The sequence below is a fragment of the Sander vitreus genome, chromosome 6 (genome assembly GCF_031162955.1).
Source record: "Sander vitreus isolate 19-12246 chromosome 6, sanVit1, whole genome shotgun sequence".
Lineage (NCBI taxonomy): Eukaryota > Metazoa > Chordata > Actinopteri > Perciformes > Percidae > Sander > Sander vitreus.
The window spans coordinates 22,256,665-22,277,377 of record NC_135860.1 but is presented as its reverse complement, the minus strand read 5'-3'; the positions used below and the strand labels follow the sequence as shown (position 1 = coordinate 22,277,377).

General features: G+C 39.1%; 1 protein-coding gene across 1 annotated transcript in view; it reads left to right on the top strand.

Annotated features, from left to right (window-relative positions):
* LOC144519920 (CUB and sushi domain-containing protein 3-like) overlaps positions 1-20,713 on the top strand; it is a 262,641-nt gene that overhangs the window by 27,048 nt on the left and 214,880 nt on the right. Inside the window, exons 3-4 of the mRNA XM_078253451.1 lie at positions 3,102-3,214; positions 15,086-15,280. Of these exons, the coding sequence (XP_078109577.1) occupies positions 3,102-3,214; positions 15,086-15,280 (308 nt within the window). The remainder of the gene's footprint in view (positions 1-3,101; positions 3,215-15,085; positions 15,281-20,713) is intronic.

The window sequence follows — 20,713 nt, the reverse complement described above, 5'->3', positions numbered from 1 at the left end:
TATTAGGGCTGCACGATTATGGCCAAAATGATAATCACGATTATTTTGATCAATATATTGAGCACAATTAATTATCACGATTATTTGTTGATTTTAACCAAAACAAATTTTATTGTCACATAGGCTAATTATAACTGCTTTCACATCCATATTGTGCTACATTCCTCCTTTGTTGAAGGATACTATGAAGGAGCATTTCAGCTGTTGTGCGACCGCTTTTCACACATGTGCATTTGCCGTGAAAAGATACAGGCAACGCAATTTTCTGTTCACGTTAATCATTTAAGCTCATGTTAAAATCCGGTGCCAATAGGGCACCGGTGCCCGGTATCTACCGGACGAAATAGCAACATGGATTACGGTGCCACTTAAAATATCTGCGTTGCGCTCTGATGCTCCAAAACAGACGTTAGAGGCAACAGAAACATCGCTGCATGTCACGCTAGTAAACACTAATAACATGTTACACAGCAGCTAACGTTAGCCTACCATTAGCTACAGTAGTAACTGGATTAAACACGGCTAAAATGCTGACAGCTAAACGGTGTAGTGTGACTGTATTTCACTGTAGAGGATTCCAACAGTGGGACATACAACAGTCTGCCGCTAAAGCTATGAGCTAAAAGACTCAAACTAGCACTGGTCACTACTGTTGTCTGAAACAACACAAACGGGACAAAATGTTGCGTTTACTGGTAAACCTCGTGACGACTTATGACCGACTGTTATCTGTTGTGGAATTTTCCTCACGTTACTCTGTCCTCTGTGACTGTCTACCATAGACTGTATTTACAGTCTATGCTGTCTACATCTAAACTAAGCTGCGCGGTGCAGAGAACAACTCTGATTGGCTCATGGAGGCAGGTGATCAGAGAGTGGTTTACGGAGCTTTGGAGAAAAAAAAACAGAGCGTTCTACGAACTGAATGAAGCATTTTAAATATCGCTCGATCACGTGAATTTGATTGTGTGAAGCCAAAATCGTGATCGTGATTAAAATTCGATTAATTGTGCAGCCCTACGGTGTGTTATCTTTATAGGAACGACTCTTTGTACTTCCGTTCTAACTGACTTTCAGGCTTTTTTGTAGCTGGATGTATCATTTGTTGCGTCTAAATATGAATGTGGATAATGTTAGTGATAGTGAGATGCTCGCTACAGTTGCATTTCTAGTGATAAAAAGGCAAACGTTTTATTTCTCTGATTCATTGCTTTGCTTTGCTTTGCTTTTTCTAACACCGCCCGCTCTCTTCAGTCACTCTCTAGCCTGCTCGACCACATTACCGTGCCTGCTGGCCCTCCTTAAAGCTTCAGCCAGCCTCCGTCCAAAACTGCCATTTCGACCAGTTGACAGTTTGTAACATAAAATAGATATAGAAATTAAAAATATAATGTATTATGGGTCATTTCATTTCTGTATAAAAATATAGTTCCACTTTCAATAACTCAATAACTGATTCAATATCCTAAATATTTTGATTGTTCACTACTTTAGACACTACTTGTTTACTACAGCATTTTAACCACAAACAGGTTTGCCAATGCCTTCTTTTCCTCTGTTTTTCCACTCTGCCCTATGTGAACCCTTGACAGGGTTTAGGGCCTGCAAAATCAATGACATTGCCTTTGATATTTAGATTGTGACCAGTTTGAATATTGCCTAAACGAAAGTCATTGAAACATTAATAAGTAAAACTATAAAAAATAACAAATGTGCTACCTCTCTCTCCTGTGCTTGTTGTTTTTGTTAAAGCACTCCAACAAAGACTTTTCTTGGGATGCACAAGCTTGCCTCCACGTTTAATTTAACCACGATAGCATGCAAATTCAGTACAGTTCTCTTGTGAGTGATTAAGCTTCTAACAAGGTCAGATTTTCAGTTCTGTTTCCTCCATAAATGTATTCAAAATTGCATCATGTTGCAATTGTCTTTTAGCTGTATCTTGGCATGCTTTGCAGTACCTGCGACAAAGTGTAGGCTAATTATTTACTGCAAGGACCAGCACAGTTCAGTGCTGTAATTGGAAACTCTATTGAAGCTGTAAATACAGCACCCTCTTCTTTGTTGTCACAGGAGGAAGTTCTGTTTTTCTACACTTGGCCCAATACAGACATTATTCACCTGGCTTTTTGTCAAGTAGAGGTTTAGTCACACAAACGGCAGCAAAACTAGCAATGGAAAATAACAAGAGAAAAGGTGGCAATATTGGACACATTTTGTTTCATGCACAAGTTTTGTCCATGCTACACAGCCTGGTTTACAGCAGTGGAAGGTCGATAGAACATCAGCAACGGGTGCTGAGGAATGGTCAGCAACACATCTTGTTTACGACGTTGTGAAAGTAAATGGATTTGTTTGGATCTGCACCTAATTTGAAATGCCGTAATGAAGCAGTCTGTTACAATGCAGCTGCCAGCCCTCAAACAACATCCAACAACAGGCAAGGTTTTCACTTGGGTTTTGATTGTATAGTACCCAGTATATTATTGGACAAATTGCATCACAATTCTCAGAGTAGTTCTGTCTTATTAGACACAAAATGCTACATCGCACAAACTCACCAGTGGTCAACACAGTCATTATTTTTTTAGTGGTAGTTACTTTGGTGTGCCGTTTTTGTGCATCATTGCATTTTAGTGCAGACATTCCTCAACAGGAATTTATGAATTTACAGTCAGCCACTTCACCTGGTGGCCTATCTAATTTAAATACAAAAATGACAGATGTTTAACAAACCCATGTAGTGTTTTAGTTTCTGCCTCACAACTTTCTAACAGTGTTGTCTTTTTGGGATCATAACAATTTGGGTAAAAAGCCTAAATTGTAATAGATGTCACTCAGCAGCCATTGCACTTGAACTTGTGTGGTTTTAGAATTTGGAAGCTGAAAAATGCAAATGTTTTACCGCAGTAATATTTCTTTACATTTAAGCAGGTTTTGTTACTGTCATCATACAGATTTAATTAAAACATTTGTCTTGCATTTAATTAGGCTAAAACTAAAACTGCACAATGTAATTTTAATGTTATAGACACATAAATGTGATTGATATACATTAAATCATACATTCAGTGAATGATGTGTCTTTCTCTTATCTGCAGGATAACAGGATTTACCATCCCTCCGCCTGTTACCAGTTCTGGCTCCATTTTTTCACTGAGGCTTACCAGTGACTTTGCAGTAAGCGCTCATGGATTTAAGGTGGCTTATGAAGGTAAGAAAAGCATTATTCTTTGCTCTTTTGACTTTTATTAGAAATGGCCCTCAAAATGAAATAAATGTGGAATTTAAGTCAGAGACTACGATCAGGACAGCTCTTCATAAACTAGGTCTTCATTTAGAAGAAAAATCAATCAGCCAGGAGAGGTAAACACCATTTATTCTTAAGAGAGGGACGTGTGATCACACTTACCTCACCTGATTTCCTGTAGGACTTCCACTGTTGAGTTATGGAAAGATTAGGTACCTCAATTAAGCAAATTAATCTCATATTTTCCAAATCAACATCTCTCCCCCCAAAGTCCTGAACCTTTTCTGCAACTCCAGAGGTGATCTGAAATTGCATGGCAGATGGTGATGGGAATTAGTTGAACTAATGGATGTACCGAGTTATTTGTGTTAAAGCAGAGCCGAGAGCAGCGGGGAGCTTTCTAAATAGGAACTATCCTTCTGTGACCATCACGCTCACCCCTACGTTTCTCCCCTCTGCTTCTTCATGTGAACTCCATCGCTCATCCATAGTTCTTTCTTTCTCCGTTCCTTCAATATATTTTATGAGTTTTTTTCTAATGTGTTCCTTTCTTTTCCTCCTCCTTTTATCATTACCTGTCCTTCTTTGGCTTGTCTGCTCCTCTCTTCCTTCCATCCTTCAGATATTTCTTTACTTTCAGTCCTATTCCCTTTTAGAGATGTTCTCCGATACTGCCTAAAACGCTGCTATCGGTATCGGGAAGTACTGTAGTTTATGCACTGATCCGATACCACGTAATAAAGCCCTAAAGAAAATCTACGTTAAAGTAGTTTATTTATGGTCTTTTTCCGTTATAACTGACTGTCAAACTGGAGAATAAAAGAACGTTCTGTGGCGTTCATGTTTCACAAAGAGTTTAACCTGAGCCAGACAGACAACAAAGATAGAAATCATATCGCATACATACAGGGATAGTAGTATACAGTTGTTAAAACATAATAAAATATATGACACACTGGTATCGGATCGGTACTCGGTATCGGCCGATACGCAAGTTCAGGTATCGGAATCGGTATCGGGAAGCAAAAGATGGTATCGGGCCATCTCTAATTCCCTTTCCTTCTCCTGCATACACAGGCTGACCCTATCCTCTAGCCTTACTCCTCCTCCCTTTTATGATGTCCTTTCCACCCCCCTTTACTCCTTCCTCATCTCCCCACCTGCCCCAGATCTGGCCAGCCCAGGACCTCTCCCCTCTCCATCTGCCCATTTGTGCTCTATGTCCCCTGCTCTGTTTTTCTCCCTCTTCTGTCTCCTTCTATCTTTCTCTCTCTGTCTCCAGTGAGCGGCTTGGTTAAATTAGGTCTCGTTCTTCTGCCTCCACCTTTTGCCTGTGCAATCTTGGATTTTATGCTGATTTGGATGTTAAACGTATACTTCACCGATTTAGCATTAAGCTTTATATCAGTAGAAACACGGTAGTATTTTCGAATGACCATGCTTCCCTCCCTCATGTCCCACTGAGACGAGAGATCTCTGTATTGTGGGTCTGGAAAAAAGCTCTTTTGCCCAGAGGCAATGGACTACATCCAGTAGACTAGTAGGAGCTACTTCCGCATGTTTTCAACCTGCCCACAGGGGGTTGGACTGTTGTCTTTACCCGAAGCTTGCCGAAGAAAAACGAGTGTCATCCATCTTGAAGCTTCGCTAAACTGGCTCCGTCTTTTCATCAGAAAACTTTTACAACAATTATGTGCATTCAAACTACCGCACATTTGTACCACCGGGATACATTGGTACAGATCGGTGAATATGCAAGAAACTTTATTACAGACGGAATACTCGACACACTACGCGAGCTTCGCCTGCTACGGAGACCAGCACCTCAGCCTGCAGTGTCCGATGCCACTAGCTGGGGAAAGGGACCTCGACAGCGGTGTGCAGGAGTTGGAGCTGGTGGAAAGCTAACGCTAGCTGGTAGGGCTGCACAATATTTTGTTTATAACAAAATATCGTCATACTTTTCCATGGGTAGTGAAGCTACAGTAGTCAGTGTTTTATGTTCGCTGCAAAGACAAACTAAATCACCTGATTAATGCAACGTAATCACAACACATCTTGGCCAATTTTCACCGCAGAAAGCTGCTACCAGCCAGGCTAAATCAATCATCAATCATCTCTCAATGCAAATCAAACCAGCTATTAGGCTAACTGAAATGAAACCATGCCAATCTCTAGGTATGGTGAAGGTTATGTGATGATGTGGGGCTATTTTAATTCCAAAGGCCAACGGAACTTTATCAGGATGCATAGTATCCTGGATCCATGAAATAACTGGCCTTTAAAAATAAAAATCTGTCTGCCTCTATGGGAATTTAACATAGGGGTGTACTTACTTATGCCCACTGTATTTTAAGGAAGAACATTTATTTATTTACGATACATTATTCGTTCACAAATAAATAATTATTGGTGTCCTTTAAAGATTGGATTTTTCCTCATTTTTTTTAAATAAGGCATTACGATCAATTTGCTAAAGATGATTTTTTTATTCCTCTTTTTAGTCAACTTTAGCATGGGTGTCCTAATTTGTTCACATGACTGTATATATCGCAGGGGGAAAAAATATCGCAATGTAAGTTTTTTCCAATATCGTGCAGGCCTACTAGCCGGCCACCTGTTCCATCAATCCTGCTTGCAAGTGTCCGCTCATTAGACAACAAACTGGACTACATCCAACTTCAATGAAACTCCCAACGAGAGTTCAGAGACTGCTGTGTGTTTGTTGTTGTGGAAACATGGCTGAACAACAGTGTACCGGACTATCTAGCTACCAGGCCGGCTGCTCTGTCGCCGGGAAGACTAGTGGAGGTGTGCTGTGTTAACACGGACTGGTGCAGAAATGGGATGCTTGTATCCAACTAACTGCTAACTGCTGGTGGAGTTTGTGACTGTTAAATGCCGACCATCATACATTCCACGCAAATTTACGGCTGTGTTTATACTCTGTGTTTACATCCCACCAAGCGCTAATGCTACTATGCGTTAGCTGAACTTTACGGAGCGTATAATGTGTGTGCACTAAATGTAGCCTGTTTCGTATGTCGTTTTTATATAATGTCGTTTTCATATATTTTAAATGTGTAACACCACTTGAGCCATGGTGAAACGTTGTTTTGTGTATATGGTTGAAATGACAATAAAACACACTTGAGTTGACTGTCTCACTGTCTGTCTGTCTGTAAACGGTAGGCGTGGCTTGGGAGTGGACTGTAAAGCAGCGAAGCAAGTGCATTCTGGGATTTGGTGTCTTTCATCCACATGAGCCAAAAACACATTTTCTGGCTTTTCTCAGCCTAGAAGCCACCAATTTCTAAAAAGAATTCACATTTCTACTACATAAGTGACCCAATTTAAAGATATATTCATCTTTCCAACGGTGAAATATCCCTTTAATCACATTGTGTTTCACATTAGGCACAGATATTTCCCATTACTTAATACTGAAAAGTAATAAGTACAGTGGAGAATATTTTCCAATAAGGACAATAGGGGATGCTATATCTTATAATTTATTTCGTGGCTAGTTGTGTAGGAGTTGTATTGGTTAAGGATGGTAGCCAAAGCTGTGGTATGGTAATACTATAACATGTACAACTCAGTTTCTTATGACTGTCATTCATTCTTTAATAGCTTGGTGTTACAAGACACTACACAGCATAAATGTTTAAACAACAATCTAAGTAGTATGGTATTACTCTACAGGCTTCTCTCCAGACATCCTTGATATGATGGTGCTATCAATTTTTAAAGTTTATTCCCAATACATTGTATATTGTATGCAATAATAGCATGACAAGTGAATGTAATGCCATATTTTGGATGTGAAATGATGGTGCTACAGTAGTTTACAGTATAATGGTGCAATTCAATAAGAAATGTCAATAAGAAAGTTACTTGGTATCATCGTTATTATCATCATCATCATCTGATTGAAAGCCCAACGGCTTGACTATTATCATACATTTTCATTATTTTCAGTCCGAGCCCTTTTATAACGCATATAAAACGCAACTATTTCAATGTACCCGTCCATAACGTATTCATTTGCATTTACTGTATAACTTTTTTCCTCGTTATGCTGATATGGTTAGCTACATCTTATGCATGAATATGTATGTGCTGCTCATTCCTATGATTGAAAGTGTGTGATGCTTGTAGTCTCTCAGATATGATTGAATCATGACTGCAATAACTGAGTTTGAATCTGCGTGCATACGAAGGACACAGTGAAGGACACAGGAATTGAATTTCTCAACAGCCTGTCGATCTTTTGTCAAGTATGTTGGAATGCAAACTGACTTTCTGTGAATTTTATTACTGATTAGTGCCTACTTTCCTATACTATCACCTCTCTGTCAGTGTGATCCTGCAACCTTAACACTTGGCCTGAAATGGTTGCATTTATTAAGAGGTAGAGTTATGGGGGGTTTTCTACAACACACAACACCAGCCAAGCAATGGCCACTGGTGCTTGTGGCTTTCCAAGGGATAGAGATAGGCTGCAGTGTACATGTACTGAACTGGGAGTAATGCTATCTGCCTGCCCGGTTGTCTATTTGCAGTGAAAACATTGCCGTGCCTATCTAAAACCTGCCTCAATGTCATTTCAACCTGCCCTTTATTTGAAGAAGTCTTTAAAAGACAGCTGACCCATAAAACATAATTTCATCTTTTCTCCCTAAATCATTATCATTTTTCCCTATGTGGCCATGCAGATTGTCCACTAGGTTGGAAAAATATGTGTGTACGTGCATGTATGAGCATGGGTTGTTTACCAACTACTTTGCCCTGTGATCCAACATGGGCTCAGTCAATACTATTTTCCCCGCCTGCATGAAAATCCAGCTCTGCAGCCAGTGAAGCAGCCAGACAGGCAGTGTACAGGCGGCTCCTGTGGGAAAGTGTGCTGCTTGTGTGTTCACAAACACTGCCACTCCGTCAAACTTCCATCTTCTTCAAAGGGCTACAGAGTCATTAGATATACAGGCGAAATAAATAGCTCAGCCCCTGAGAAAACTCGCACCCAACCACCTCATTTACTAGTTCACATAACTCAGTCGTTTCCACTGTGATGAGGGATAATGCAAGCCACTCTCACTCCCACTGTTTGGGAACGCAACTGTAGGTGAAAATGGTAGTGTTTTGTTGTAATGACAAAATCCCATTACTCTGGTTTTTTACTCTAATTGTGGAATGTATCTTTACTAGGCCTTATGTTATAAGTTATATATTGTTGTTCTCTTGTCCTATTAACCAATTTTGGTAAAGCAACTATAGTTTACAGGTAGGTCAGCGAGATTTCTCTGTGTTAAAAGCACTCTGCAGCATCATATTGCTGTTTGTTCAACTTTTTGTTTGTATAGTTTCTCTGTCATCACAAATGCTATGTGGTGTGTGTATAATGACGTTAAGCACCATATGCACTGTTTTTAAATGTGCTGTACTTTGCAGATTGGCTGCTGCTTTGTGAGGTTAAAAGCATTCGGCATTGTATTAGCATTGTATGCATTCATTTTTTCCCTCCTTGAAGATATGTTTGTACAGGGTTTCATGAGGTTTTGCTCCAGCCTCTGGTGTTTAGGAGCAGCTGTTTTCCCAAGGTTCACTTATATCAACAATTTATTTAGGGTCCTCCAGACAGCAACTGTTGTTAGCTCAGGGCTAACACTGTATCTAAAACACTTTATTTATTTACGGGGCTCTTCAAACCCTCGTAAAAGTAGAAATCCTGATTCCATGTTAAGTGCAGGCTACTATTCAAAGTACTTTTTTTCAGTTTAACATCCAGACATGTAGCTACTGTAGCTGCAATAGAGGCACAGTTTTATTTTGCCTACAGTGAGAGGCGTTATCCAAACCAACTGCTTCAATGTCTGCAACGCATCCTTTGAATTAATTCAAGAGCCGTGTCTGTCTGAGACATTAGCTATGACTTTCCATACACCAAAGGCCAATGAGTCAATGTTGCTGTAATTACAGCTGGGATGCATTTATAACTTTAATTAGTGACCTTGGGTGAGAATCTCCAAACATTTACTTGAGCTTGCGCTTTTGTTTCTCTACATAGGCTAGTTCTTTTAAGAACAGCTTCCAGAAATTAATGATTATAGCAATGCATGTCTAATAGTTACTGAAGTGTAAGTCAGTTTGAATGTAATGTGACCAGTGAATCTATAAATCGTAAAATAATATTTTAAACCATGCAAATGAGCTTTAAAATCTGTACTACCTCCTGCACAATTAGTATTTGAGCATGAGCCTTAATTGCATCATTCCCTTCCATAGAAAATCCATGGGAAATAATTAAAGACGGTTAAATTTTTTGGAAAATATGGTGTCATTCTGTAAAATAATGTATACGTTATCACATTTTTATTTGGCTGAGTGCAATCTGTCCGAGGTCCCAGCAACATCTGGCAGCTGAAATTATAACTGTGTTCAGGGAACACAGGGTATGTTTTGTAATACTCATCAGTGCACAAACTTTTTGATTTTACTCTGTCACATCCAAGTCACAGCAATTTAGTCAAGACACAAGCAGCAGAATGTCTAATGCAAAGAATTATTTGGGAATGAGGTATGGCGACAATTCAAAGAATGTATGTTGACTTATTAGTTTAAATATTCACAGACGAGATTGTACCAATAGGTTACATCAAAGCCACCCTATTAGGTACACACAATGTCATTGTCCCCTCTGCTACTGTTGCTTTTTAAACAGTTTCACAAAGTCTTGCCAGACCCTCCATGTTACATTTGTGCTGGAGAAAGCCAGTAATCTTGGTAAATTAGATTGCTCACACATGTACACTTCATGTACTGCTGGGTTTTCAATTGCAGTCTCTTATTTAACATATTTCCCTTTGTGGTATTGAAAACAGTGGCGAACATTTACACACCACATTTACTCATTTTACAGACATTGCTTCCTGTTTTTATAATATGATATGGAACATTTGGATATTTAACCTCTAGAGATAAAAGCATGCAATATATGGATTCAGATTATTTTTCAAAGGCTTAAACACGCACTTGTATAATGCAGATGCTATGAAGGGTCAGTGAATGGTTTTAGTATGACCATGATGTGAATCAGATGCGATGGCCTTTGCAGTCACCAGATCTTAACTCAGAATTTTTTTTTTTTTGGGGGGGGGGTTGGAAGGGTCACCTCTGACAATATCTGTAACTTTCCGAAATGACAACAGACATTCACACCCACTTCACGCAACGATTGGACAGGTGTGCTAAGGTGAGAAAGGAGCCACCAAGGTTTGAACCTCTCTCAGCTCTTTTTTCATTCTTTACACATCTGTTCGTGTTTACAACCAACACTATGAATGCCTGCCAGGAGAGACTGTCTGTCTGAAAATGTGTTAGTCTCACCCCTTCCTATGACAGCCGGCTTTTCACTTCCGCCTTCAAGTGTAGCTGTTTTGAACAGCAATTAACACTCTTACCTTCCACTTGGTTGGACAACATGTTGTATGAACTAGTTTTTTGAGAGGGGTGTGCCTGCAGGGCTCCTCTGTAGAGTCGCTTTTGCAAGCTCAAGTTCTTTTCCATAGAGACGGTTTGTTAGACAGCGCTGTCCCCATCATCAAAACCTTCATCCTATCCTTCATTAGTGTATTGTTATTTCTGATCCATGTTTTTCATTTATGTCACCCATCTGTATAGTTTCTAGCTCAACCGTAAAGTATAATTGCTGATATTTGCATAGCTTTTAATGACAAGTTCTAACACAATTGCATGGTTTCTACGCAATGCAGTGGGTTACAGCAGACTTCAGACCAGTGATTTGCCCAGAATAATAAAATATTCTCCTTAAAGATATATATGCATCTCTGTAGTGTGATGTCTTAATTTATTTTCTCAAATCCCATAACAACAAGACATTTATCTGATGCTTTTTTCCTACAGTAGAAGAGAAAGAGATTGATACATCAAAACTGAGTGGTAGATCAGCTACATTCAACACACATATTGTACCTAGTGCTGCCACTAACAACTAATTTTGTAACGACTTTGACGAGTCAAGCGTTTGTTATTTTGTCCATTTTATTTTGAACTCAACTGAAGGGCTCAAACATAAAATGTCACCTGTGCCATAAACAATATAAATGACTTAAATGTTACCAAACAAAAAAATGACATAAATGCAGATATAAATGTAATTTAAAAAAATAATACAGAATTATTGATTTTCAAATATTGCACCTGTCAATACAGAACAAAATATTCTGTAGCCTATTATGCCGTCAATACTGCCGACGTTGTCTTTGCTGTAATCAAATCAGTATATATTTACTGTATGTTTAACATGAAGTATACTACTGCTTGAGTGCAGTAATCAATGGGAAACATACATGTGTACAGACAAGGCTAGCAGCAGCAGCGCCGCGTCAGACACCTTTCTGGTGTGTAAAGACATAGAAAACGCCACGCAGCTGACGCACAACAGAAACACCACGCAGGCAGTGTGTAGCTGAAAGCAGGCAGACATGCAGCTATGCTGCTCGCATTTACACTTGCGTGCATGGCAGAAAACATTACTGCCAAAGTCTAAGTAGTCTGTTTAATACCAAAGACAGTCATTGTACTTGTCAAGAGTTAATAAACAGTACAGACTTGCTTGCCGTTTCATTAATAATGATATACTTACGTTCAGAGTCGGGATTTCCCCATAGGCCGGTAGTGTTTCGTGGCCGCGAGGGCCGTTCTGATAATAGTTATACATTGCAAGTTCTAAGCAACGCCGTACAGCCTGCCTCCGCCATTTTTCAAATCAAAGCAGTGAAGGGGGAAGAAAGAGGATAGCAGCTTAACCAGCAGGGCGCGCACAGACTGGTGTGGAGGTGAATTACAGTGAGCCGTTTGAGACACGAGACCAAAAATAAATAGGCGGTCAATAGTATAACAACACGTCGACTAAAAAATTTGCCGTCGACTTATTTTAATGGTCGATTACGTCGACTAAGTCGACTAATCGCGGCAGCACTAATTGTACCATGGCAAGCTCATTGGTCTTTGCTCTTTGGTATTCTCCAGTGATCATCTCAACTCTGCTTTTCACTCCTTATCCCTACATTGGTCAGGTATCATTAGTGCTGCACTATATACTGTAAGGCCTGATCTTCCCTCAGTTGGCACCTCTCTCCCTCAACTCAAATAAGCTGTCAATCATAAAATATCATTCCCTTTTCCACTGAACTTTGTGAGTTACTTGTAGAATGAGGTGTTTCAGCTTGAAGTAAAATAATTGCATAGATCATACATAAATAGACAATGAACCCATTATACATATTTTACTCTTCTTCAGACAGATTCATCTGCAGAGGCTTTGTCTAAATATAGCTGGTCTTAAAATGTGGGAAAATGAATGAGAGCCTCAGCTCCCAATGTTTCAGTTAGCTCTCTCAGTGAAAAGTTGATCTACCTAAAAAAGCCACTTGGGGTTTTAGGAAATACTGTATGTTATTGTTGTTCTTTTGATTGTTTTTTTTATATATATTTTTGTGCTTAGAAATTTTATACCTTTAGTGAAGCTTTGGAATGTCAGGCTAACATGGTTACTATATTATTAGTTCTTTTTTGAGTATGAGTGTTCACCTGTTAGCCAACACTTTCTGTATTTGATTTAAATAGAAATCACACATGTTCCGAGGTTCCCTTTCTTCCTACTTTATTACCGATGCAGTCTTGGTATTTAATTTTCCTCATAAACATAAACAGCCAACTGGATGCAAATGATTTATATTGTATTCATTGGGGTTGTACGTATGAGGGATGTGTATGTGAGCATGTGGAGTATGAAGTGGATTAGTAATTGGATTTCAAAAATGAGTCTTGGAAATCATTATTAGAAAATGCAGCTTCACAGATGTGTCTGTCAATGAAATCAACTTCAAGATCAGGGTCTCAAATATGCTCCTCTTTATCTCTTTGTCTAGATTTCCATACAGGAGATCCATCTAACACAGTTTAGGCAAAAGTAAAAATGGCTTTTTATTCCCTGGCTTGCCAGTTGGAATAATTGGCCATAAACAGATGTCAAATATCAACAATAATAATTTAACTTGACTGCATGATCAGTCACAAGCTGTAGGAAAGAAGGAATATGTGTATTCCTATCAACAAGACGACCCTGGATCTGATCATACTAATTTGGTTATATTGATCATTACCCACAAATTCAGTTATGTAGTGTTCTTAATCATAAAGCTGACCCAAGTGTATCTTTTAAGATGCACTGACTGTATACAGTATATTCAATAATAACATTACTGTGCTGATTTATATTGTTTTTGAAGGTGCTGCCTGCACATCAAGCTGAATAGTCAACACTTAGTCAACATGTACCTGCTGAGGCAAAAAGAAGCGGATGATGTGTAATGTCCTGTACTGGGGCTTGAAATCAAATCCTTGCTGATACATTTTGTGCAGGCTGGACATGTGCAGGGGACTTCTGACAGAGATTGAGAGTTATGGTGGTCTTATGGAGGAGAGGAATGTAGTGGAAGATTGTGTTCAACCAAAAGAATACAGGATGGCATATTCCTCCAGGCCTGTTTATCACAACGTACAGTAGATCTTTATCAAAATTCCTTTTCAATAGTTTGCAAAGAAATACATTGATCAGAAATACTTAAGCTCTGTCAGCGCATGAGCACAATATGATAGCAATTTCTTTGAAAATGCTTTCTAGTGGAAGATGTACAACTTCAATATGCCATCTTCAAAAAGTTGTCTGCCAAGGGATATAAAATAATATGAATGCAATTTTGTACAGGTAATATTATTTTTCATTGTTATGGTTGTTGTTACATGCAGTTATTTACCGTTATTGTTTGTACCATGATTAATGAAGGAGACATTACATTTGAAAAATATGCATTCTTTTAATATACTGTACATGCCTACTGTAGATTTTACAATATAGTTACTATTTTCCAGAGTTAAAGAAAATGTGTACAGTAAAAATTTTGTTTTGGAACCCAAAAATAACCTGTAAGTAACATAAAAGAGATCCTTGTAAGCAGATGTTATTTGATGACGTGTCTCATTGACAGTTATCGATGCACAGTAAAATGTGCCAAAAGTTGGGTTATCCTATGGAAGCCCAGTATTCATGTTAAATGATTTCTTGGCCTATCACCAGGCCATCTAGTGGGTATGATATATATATGCGCTTAAAAATTGTAAGTCTGATGCACATTCAGTGCTGTTTTTTTTTTTTTTTGTGACGAGGAATATGTTCCTACTATTAAGCAACTTGGCCATTTAGGAGAATACAGGAAAAATAATTATACTCTGCAGCTGTAGCTTCTTCTTTCATGTCCTCTTGCCATCTTTTTTACTTCCTTGCTGTTTCTTTTATTTTACATTGTGCCAATGTACCAGTTTTCTCTGCCCCTTATTGCAGCTCCCAGTTATATATTTGTTATTTAGTGGACTCTTAATCTAAAGAGATGGGTAAAGCACCACTGCGATACTTCACCACTCGCTGGGTAGTGCATTTATATCTTATCCCAAGATAATATTAGCTCTTCAGACATAACTAAGCATCTGAGTAGCAATGGCATAAATGTCAGATTTGCGCTGACATTTACCAGCTAGTAACAGTGTATAAATACTCATAACACTTAAGTCGAGGTGACTAACAATCCCAAATATCACATGGACATCTTTTAGATAGCCAAAACTATAAAAATAGAACCTAATCGCTTTGCGTACATGACTAAAGACAACATTTAGGAAACACTCTGCTACATATTTTATACAGCAACACATTGTTATTCTTAACAATACTTTTCTCTTTCAATTTCCCAGAGCTGAGAAGCAGCTCATGTGGAAACCCAGGGGTCCCACCCAAAGGCATACTGAATGGAACTCAATTCAACGTTGGTGACAAGATCCGGTACCGGTGCGTCACCGGCTATGTCCTGGACGGACATTCACTCCTCACCTGTGTGACCAACGCAGCTGATGTGTCAGTGTGGGACTTCCCTGTGCCAATCTGCAGAGGTGAGGATGTTTTTTTTTTTTTCAACTTTATTTTAAATTTTCACAATAGATGACCTACAACAGAGGCCATGGCCAATGAAACATAGTCAAAACAGTATTATAGTAATATAAATTACATGGTAATAATTCCCCAACCCAGTTCAGGTCCAAAACAGACGGGGACAGACAACACAGACCCATGCATGCAGACAAACGCGCACTAGTAAGGAGTTGCTAATCATTTTAACTGCAACTGATGACTGCTGCCAACGTTTACTCCCAGCTGTACAATGTGACTGTAGGGTACCATGGAGAATACATGCTATCTTCACATTTTTGTGTTCCTCTAAGACATTTACAGTGAGCAGGTGATTGGTTTGTTTTGACCTTTTTGTAGTTTGATTTCCATGAATTGCTTTACGTTAATTGCTAAGACATGATTGACTGCTTGATGGCTTGTGATTGGGTGACTGGTGTAGTAAAGTCTGGCACAAGTCTTCATTAGATCTGTAAATTTATTTGCACTCTAATGGGCCGGAATGATTTTAATCATGTTGAAATTGATTAGAGCTTCTATGGCTCAAAAGGTTAATTAAATATTTATTCCTGTAGAGTAAGAAGCTTAAATACAGTAATGCTGTTTGCAGGAGCGGTACATCTACTGGATTGTTGCATTGCCACTTGGGCTGTACTCCAAACTGAGAAATCTTGGTGTTATATTTGATCATAACATGTATTTTGATCAACATATCAAATCACTGACCCGCACATGTTTCTTTCAATTAAGAAACATTGCCAAACTTAGAGCTGTGGTTTTGCATTCTGAGCTTGAGATTCATAGTTTTATATCATCCCTGCTTGATTACTGCAACTCCATTTTCACCTGTCCCAGAAGTCGTCCCAGGACTGTCTACAACTCCTCCAGAACTCTGCTGCAAGGCTGTTGACCAGGTCCAGCAGGATGTCGCACATCACTCCAATTTTATACTCCTTACATTGTTTTCCGATCAAGTTCAGGATCCAATTTAAAGTTCTTGTTTTGACTTATAAAGCTTTGCATGGTCAGGCACCTGTTTATATCTCGGACCTGCTCCATCCGTACACTACTAACGGGTCCCTCAGGTCTTCTAACCAGGGATTACTGTAGGTCCGACGCACTCGCTTAAAAACTAAAGGTGAAAGGTCCATTGAATTGGTGGCTCCAAACCTGTGGAACGCCCTTCCTATTTTCTTTGGGTTTTAGGTTTTAATCTTTTAAGGGGCCGTTTGGTATTTATGGTATGGACCACCGGAGGAAAATAGGGGAGGGTCGTGTCTTTTTATTCTTTGTTGATGGGAGGGTCATCCACATTTTTTTAGTCTAGAGGGGAGGGTCACCCAACTTTTGTATTCATGAGAATAGCAACATTTCAAAGTGGCTTGTTTGGTGCATATTTATCCATGTAGCTCTATGTAGCTCTCAGTCTCGGCCCCTATTGCTAGCAGATGGGTCCCTCCCTGTTTAGTCAGCCAGACAATTTGAGCTGTAGAGACCGTGGGATTTCCCAAACTGAATAAATCCCGCTCGCACATATAAACACAAAACTGCTTTGCTAGCTCCATCGTGCTGTAACTAAGACATCTGCTGAAAAAAATATTTTATTCATTAGCATGATTGCCGTACTGTTTAGATCAAAAACATCCAAAACACCGTACGAAAACATACCAGATGCAAGCTTTTTATTTTGAAAAGTCGATGCTCGCGGACTGCACCAGCTGGGACGGCATGAGACGGGAGGTCTCCAGGCTGCAGCCATACCCGACTCAAATATCCTTTCGGTCCCGGTCATTATTTGTGAAATTGTGCAAACGACAGCCTTTTCAAGGCATTTGAGAAGGAAGGAGTGGTAGCATGCAAGTCCCCAAATTGATGCTTGTCTGAGAAATGGAGTTTTGGATAATGTTCAGCTTCGGCAAGCTTACCTATGCTAAAATATACAATGACTGAGGAAGCCTAGTGACGAGTCCATAGCAACCAGTGTTGAATTTATTTCCCAGTATCCTTTGTTGAATGGTCTCAATGTTTTATTGTTTTATTTCATGTGAATACTACTTTACTAGATGAGTAACTTAGTATTTGAAGTAATGCAGTAATGCAGGAAGTGTGCATTTAGTTTCCATGCTTATTGTGTTTCCACAACAATGTTAGAGAGTAAATCTACTGAAATGGCCACTACACCATAACAGAGGAGTGTGACGTATAAGATGAGAATGCAGAGGTTTAGTCACATATGTCATGGTTGTAAAAAAAACAATGGATATCTGTATAGCTTTGCCAAGCGCAAACCAGTACAGAAGGCATCAATAAATTGTTGGGGAGGGTCATCCCTTTTTTCCATATCATTTTAGAGGGTCATCCAAAATGTATTGCTGGTGAAGGGAGGGTCAGGTCTATTTTGATTAAAGATCCCAAAACTCCTCCGGTGGCCCCTGAAATAAATAACAGTCCCTAAATGATTTTTATTGGTCTTTCAATTATTTTTTGCTTATTTTCTGTTGGATCTTACTGTATTTTTACAAATGTTTATCATGTGAAGCACTTTGTGACTTTGTCTGTAAAAGGTGCTATATCAAATAAACTTATTATTTAAAATGCTGTAGGTTTTTAATTATGCAAATCCTAGCATTTCAGCTAATAATGCACCAAATGTTAACATCCCATATGAGAAAGCTCTTCAGCCAGAAGTCACAACTTTTTCCACAATATGAATGACTGTTCTCACTTTACATGCACTTACTCAAATATTCCAAAAAGTACAAACTGAAAGATAACGAGATGTATGGTATGAGCGTACAGCAAGAGCCAAGATCAGTTTACAGTATTCAAATATTTAAAAAGTTTCAAGAGTCTTCATTGCTTGAGGTGTAATAGATAGTCTTCTCTGACATTTGGAGAGCTTCATAATGGTTTTTGCTTCATTTTCTGCTATCATATTCCAAAATACTGTTGCCCAGGATTTGAAAGATTCTCTAATTTGTCCCAGCCATCTCTCTTGCTCAACCATCGGGAACAGAGGGTGAATAAGATGCTATAGCGTAATGGTAATTTCTCTCTGACAGCTGGTTTGATGACTGACTAGTGCTCTTCATGCGGTTTATCCCCTGCTGTACTCAGATGAGACCTGTCATCGCATTTAAGCAAATAATTCAAGACATGTAATTGTAATTTGTAATGTGTTATGCACAGTACACATCACAAATGCAGGTATTGACTTGAAGTAATGTAATTTAGTCTATAATTTAGCATTGCTGCAGTACAGGTTCTGTACAGAGGACTGAGTAAGATCATTTGACATGATGGGTTCAAAATTATAAAGCAGTCTGGATACTGTTAGTACTCTCTTACAGAGGCTATTGTGATTTAGACTACGTTTTGGAGCTGCAATCACTGGGAGCAGCTTGGTGTAGGCGAGTTAGGTTTAATCAATGTTAGAAGCTTGTCTAAATTTCCGTTTGGACATTTCAACAACCTTTTTTGCTGCATACAAGAGAACTGATAAGGTGAAGAGAAGTAGGTATTTATTGCAGTTTGGGTGAACCCCAAACCTGTGATGCACATATTCCAGGTAGTCAAACACCTTTTCCTTTGCTTTTTGCTGTGCCATCCTCCCTTTACCCCAAACCACCAAGAGGTGCTACTGTCTCATTTTTAGCCAGGAAAACCTTTACAGTTCTTTTTAGAGACATACACCACTTCATACAGTATATCCCAAGGAAGAATAAAATAGCATTAGGCAAAAGCTCTTAAGAAGAAGAATTGAAGGCCATTGCCATGTAGTGATCATTTCTTCCAATCTAACAAACACATCTGCTCTTGTGTTTTTTTTTATTGCTGTATTCTGAAATAGCCTTATTGAACTTTAAGAACTAGGGATGCATGTTCAGCTGAACATCAGTATCGGCTGATATTCGCCTTGTTGACTGCCATCGGCATATCGGCAAATAGATTACATTCACCAATAGCAGTGGCCTGTTATGTTGCATCGATTTTCCCTCTTTATTTAAGCGGATGGATTTTTATAGTTTTCTATATTGAGATGAAAAGCAGGAAATACCAGCATGTCTTAATTGAATAAATTAATACATTTTGATGCTAGTGGACTACTGGGTGTAAATTGCAAAGTCATCCGAAGAGACTATATACTAAGAGTCAAAGATCGCCCCTCTCATTTTAATAAACGATCCTACGAAATCCCAAAGCTAGCAATGCAAATTTGCTCATGTCAATTCATTCTACAGTGCAAGGCACAGCAAAAAGAAAATGGCACAGCAGATGTTTGAGAAATGGCAAGCTTGGAGGAAACAAAAAGCTGAAGATGGAGGGTTCCTTTCAATTTAAGGATGGTGTTAGCCTCTATTGCCACGGGCCAGAAACATCACTCCTTTTCAGGCTTGGGCACTGCTTGAGCCACACTCTCGACTAAATCAAGCCCAGCTCCTGTATGTGGGCAGATGGTCTTTTGATCTTATTTCCTCAGAGATTCTGCCCTTTTCGCTCATCATCAATTGTTTCACACTAAACACACAGCAACACAAAATCTCTCCCCACTCCACCGTCCAACCCCCACCATCTCCCAACACCGTCAGTCTCTTAACCAGTTACCTCCCCTTCGTTACTATCTCTCTCTTTCATCTTTATCCAAGTTCCCTTCTCCATCCTCATCCAACTTCCAAAATCCGGCTGACTGACAGACAGAGGGATAGAGGAGGGAAAAGTGCAGGGAGACCTACAATATCATCTTCCAATACGAATGCTGTGTTTAAAGCAGGATAATGAAGCGGTAGAGCCCAAATTTGACCAATATTAAAACCAGTATTAAACCTCACTACTAAACTGTGGAATTATCAGATATACATATCTGCTGGACAGAGTTGTCAACTTTCATTTAATTAAAAGTGGTCACTGCTGTTTTTACCGTGGAGGCACAACATGGAAGTCAGTATGGATGAAGTGGTGTAACTTAGTATTTAATTTCCTTGGTTTGACTCCTTATGAAACAACCCACACACAACCATCATGCTTATTTATCTCTATTATTGAGAAAATCAGAATGCATGGCTTAAATGGCTTTGAGTGACTGGCAAGGTTATAGGAATCCCATAATATACTGTAGTTACTTTGAAGCCATCATAATGTCAGGTATTATCCTGTTTAGAGTAACCATAAACGTGTTTATCCTGTGTCACTCTCGCTTTGAAAGGTGACAATACTGTAGACCTTCAAAGGTTGACAGAAAAACGAGAGCGTAAGTCGATATTAGTGGAGTCAAAAAGACTGAAAGACTTGCATTAAAAAAAACAGACGGCATCAACTCAAAGCAGAAAGGCAGTGAAATGGAGAATTAATGGCTATTCTACTGCCCATCCCAGGAGCCCATTTGATTCCTTCCATCTAAATTGTCTCTGAACATTCAT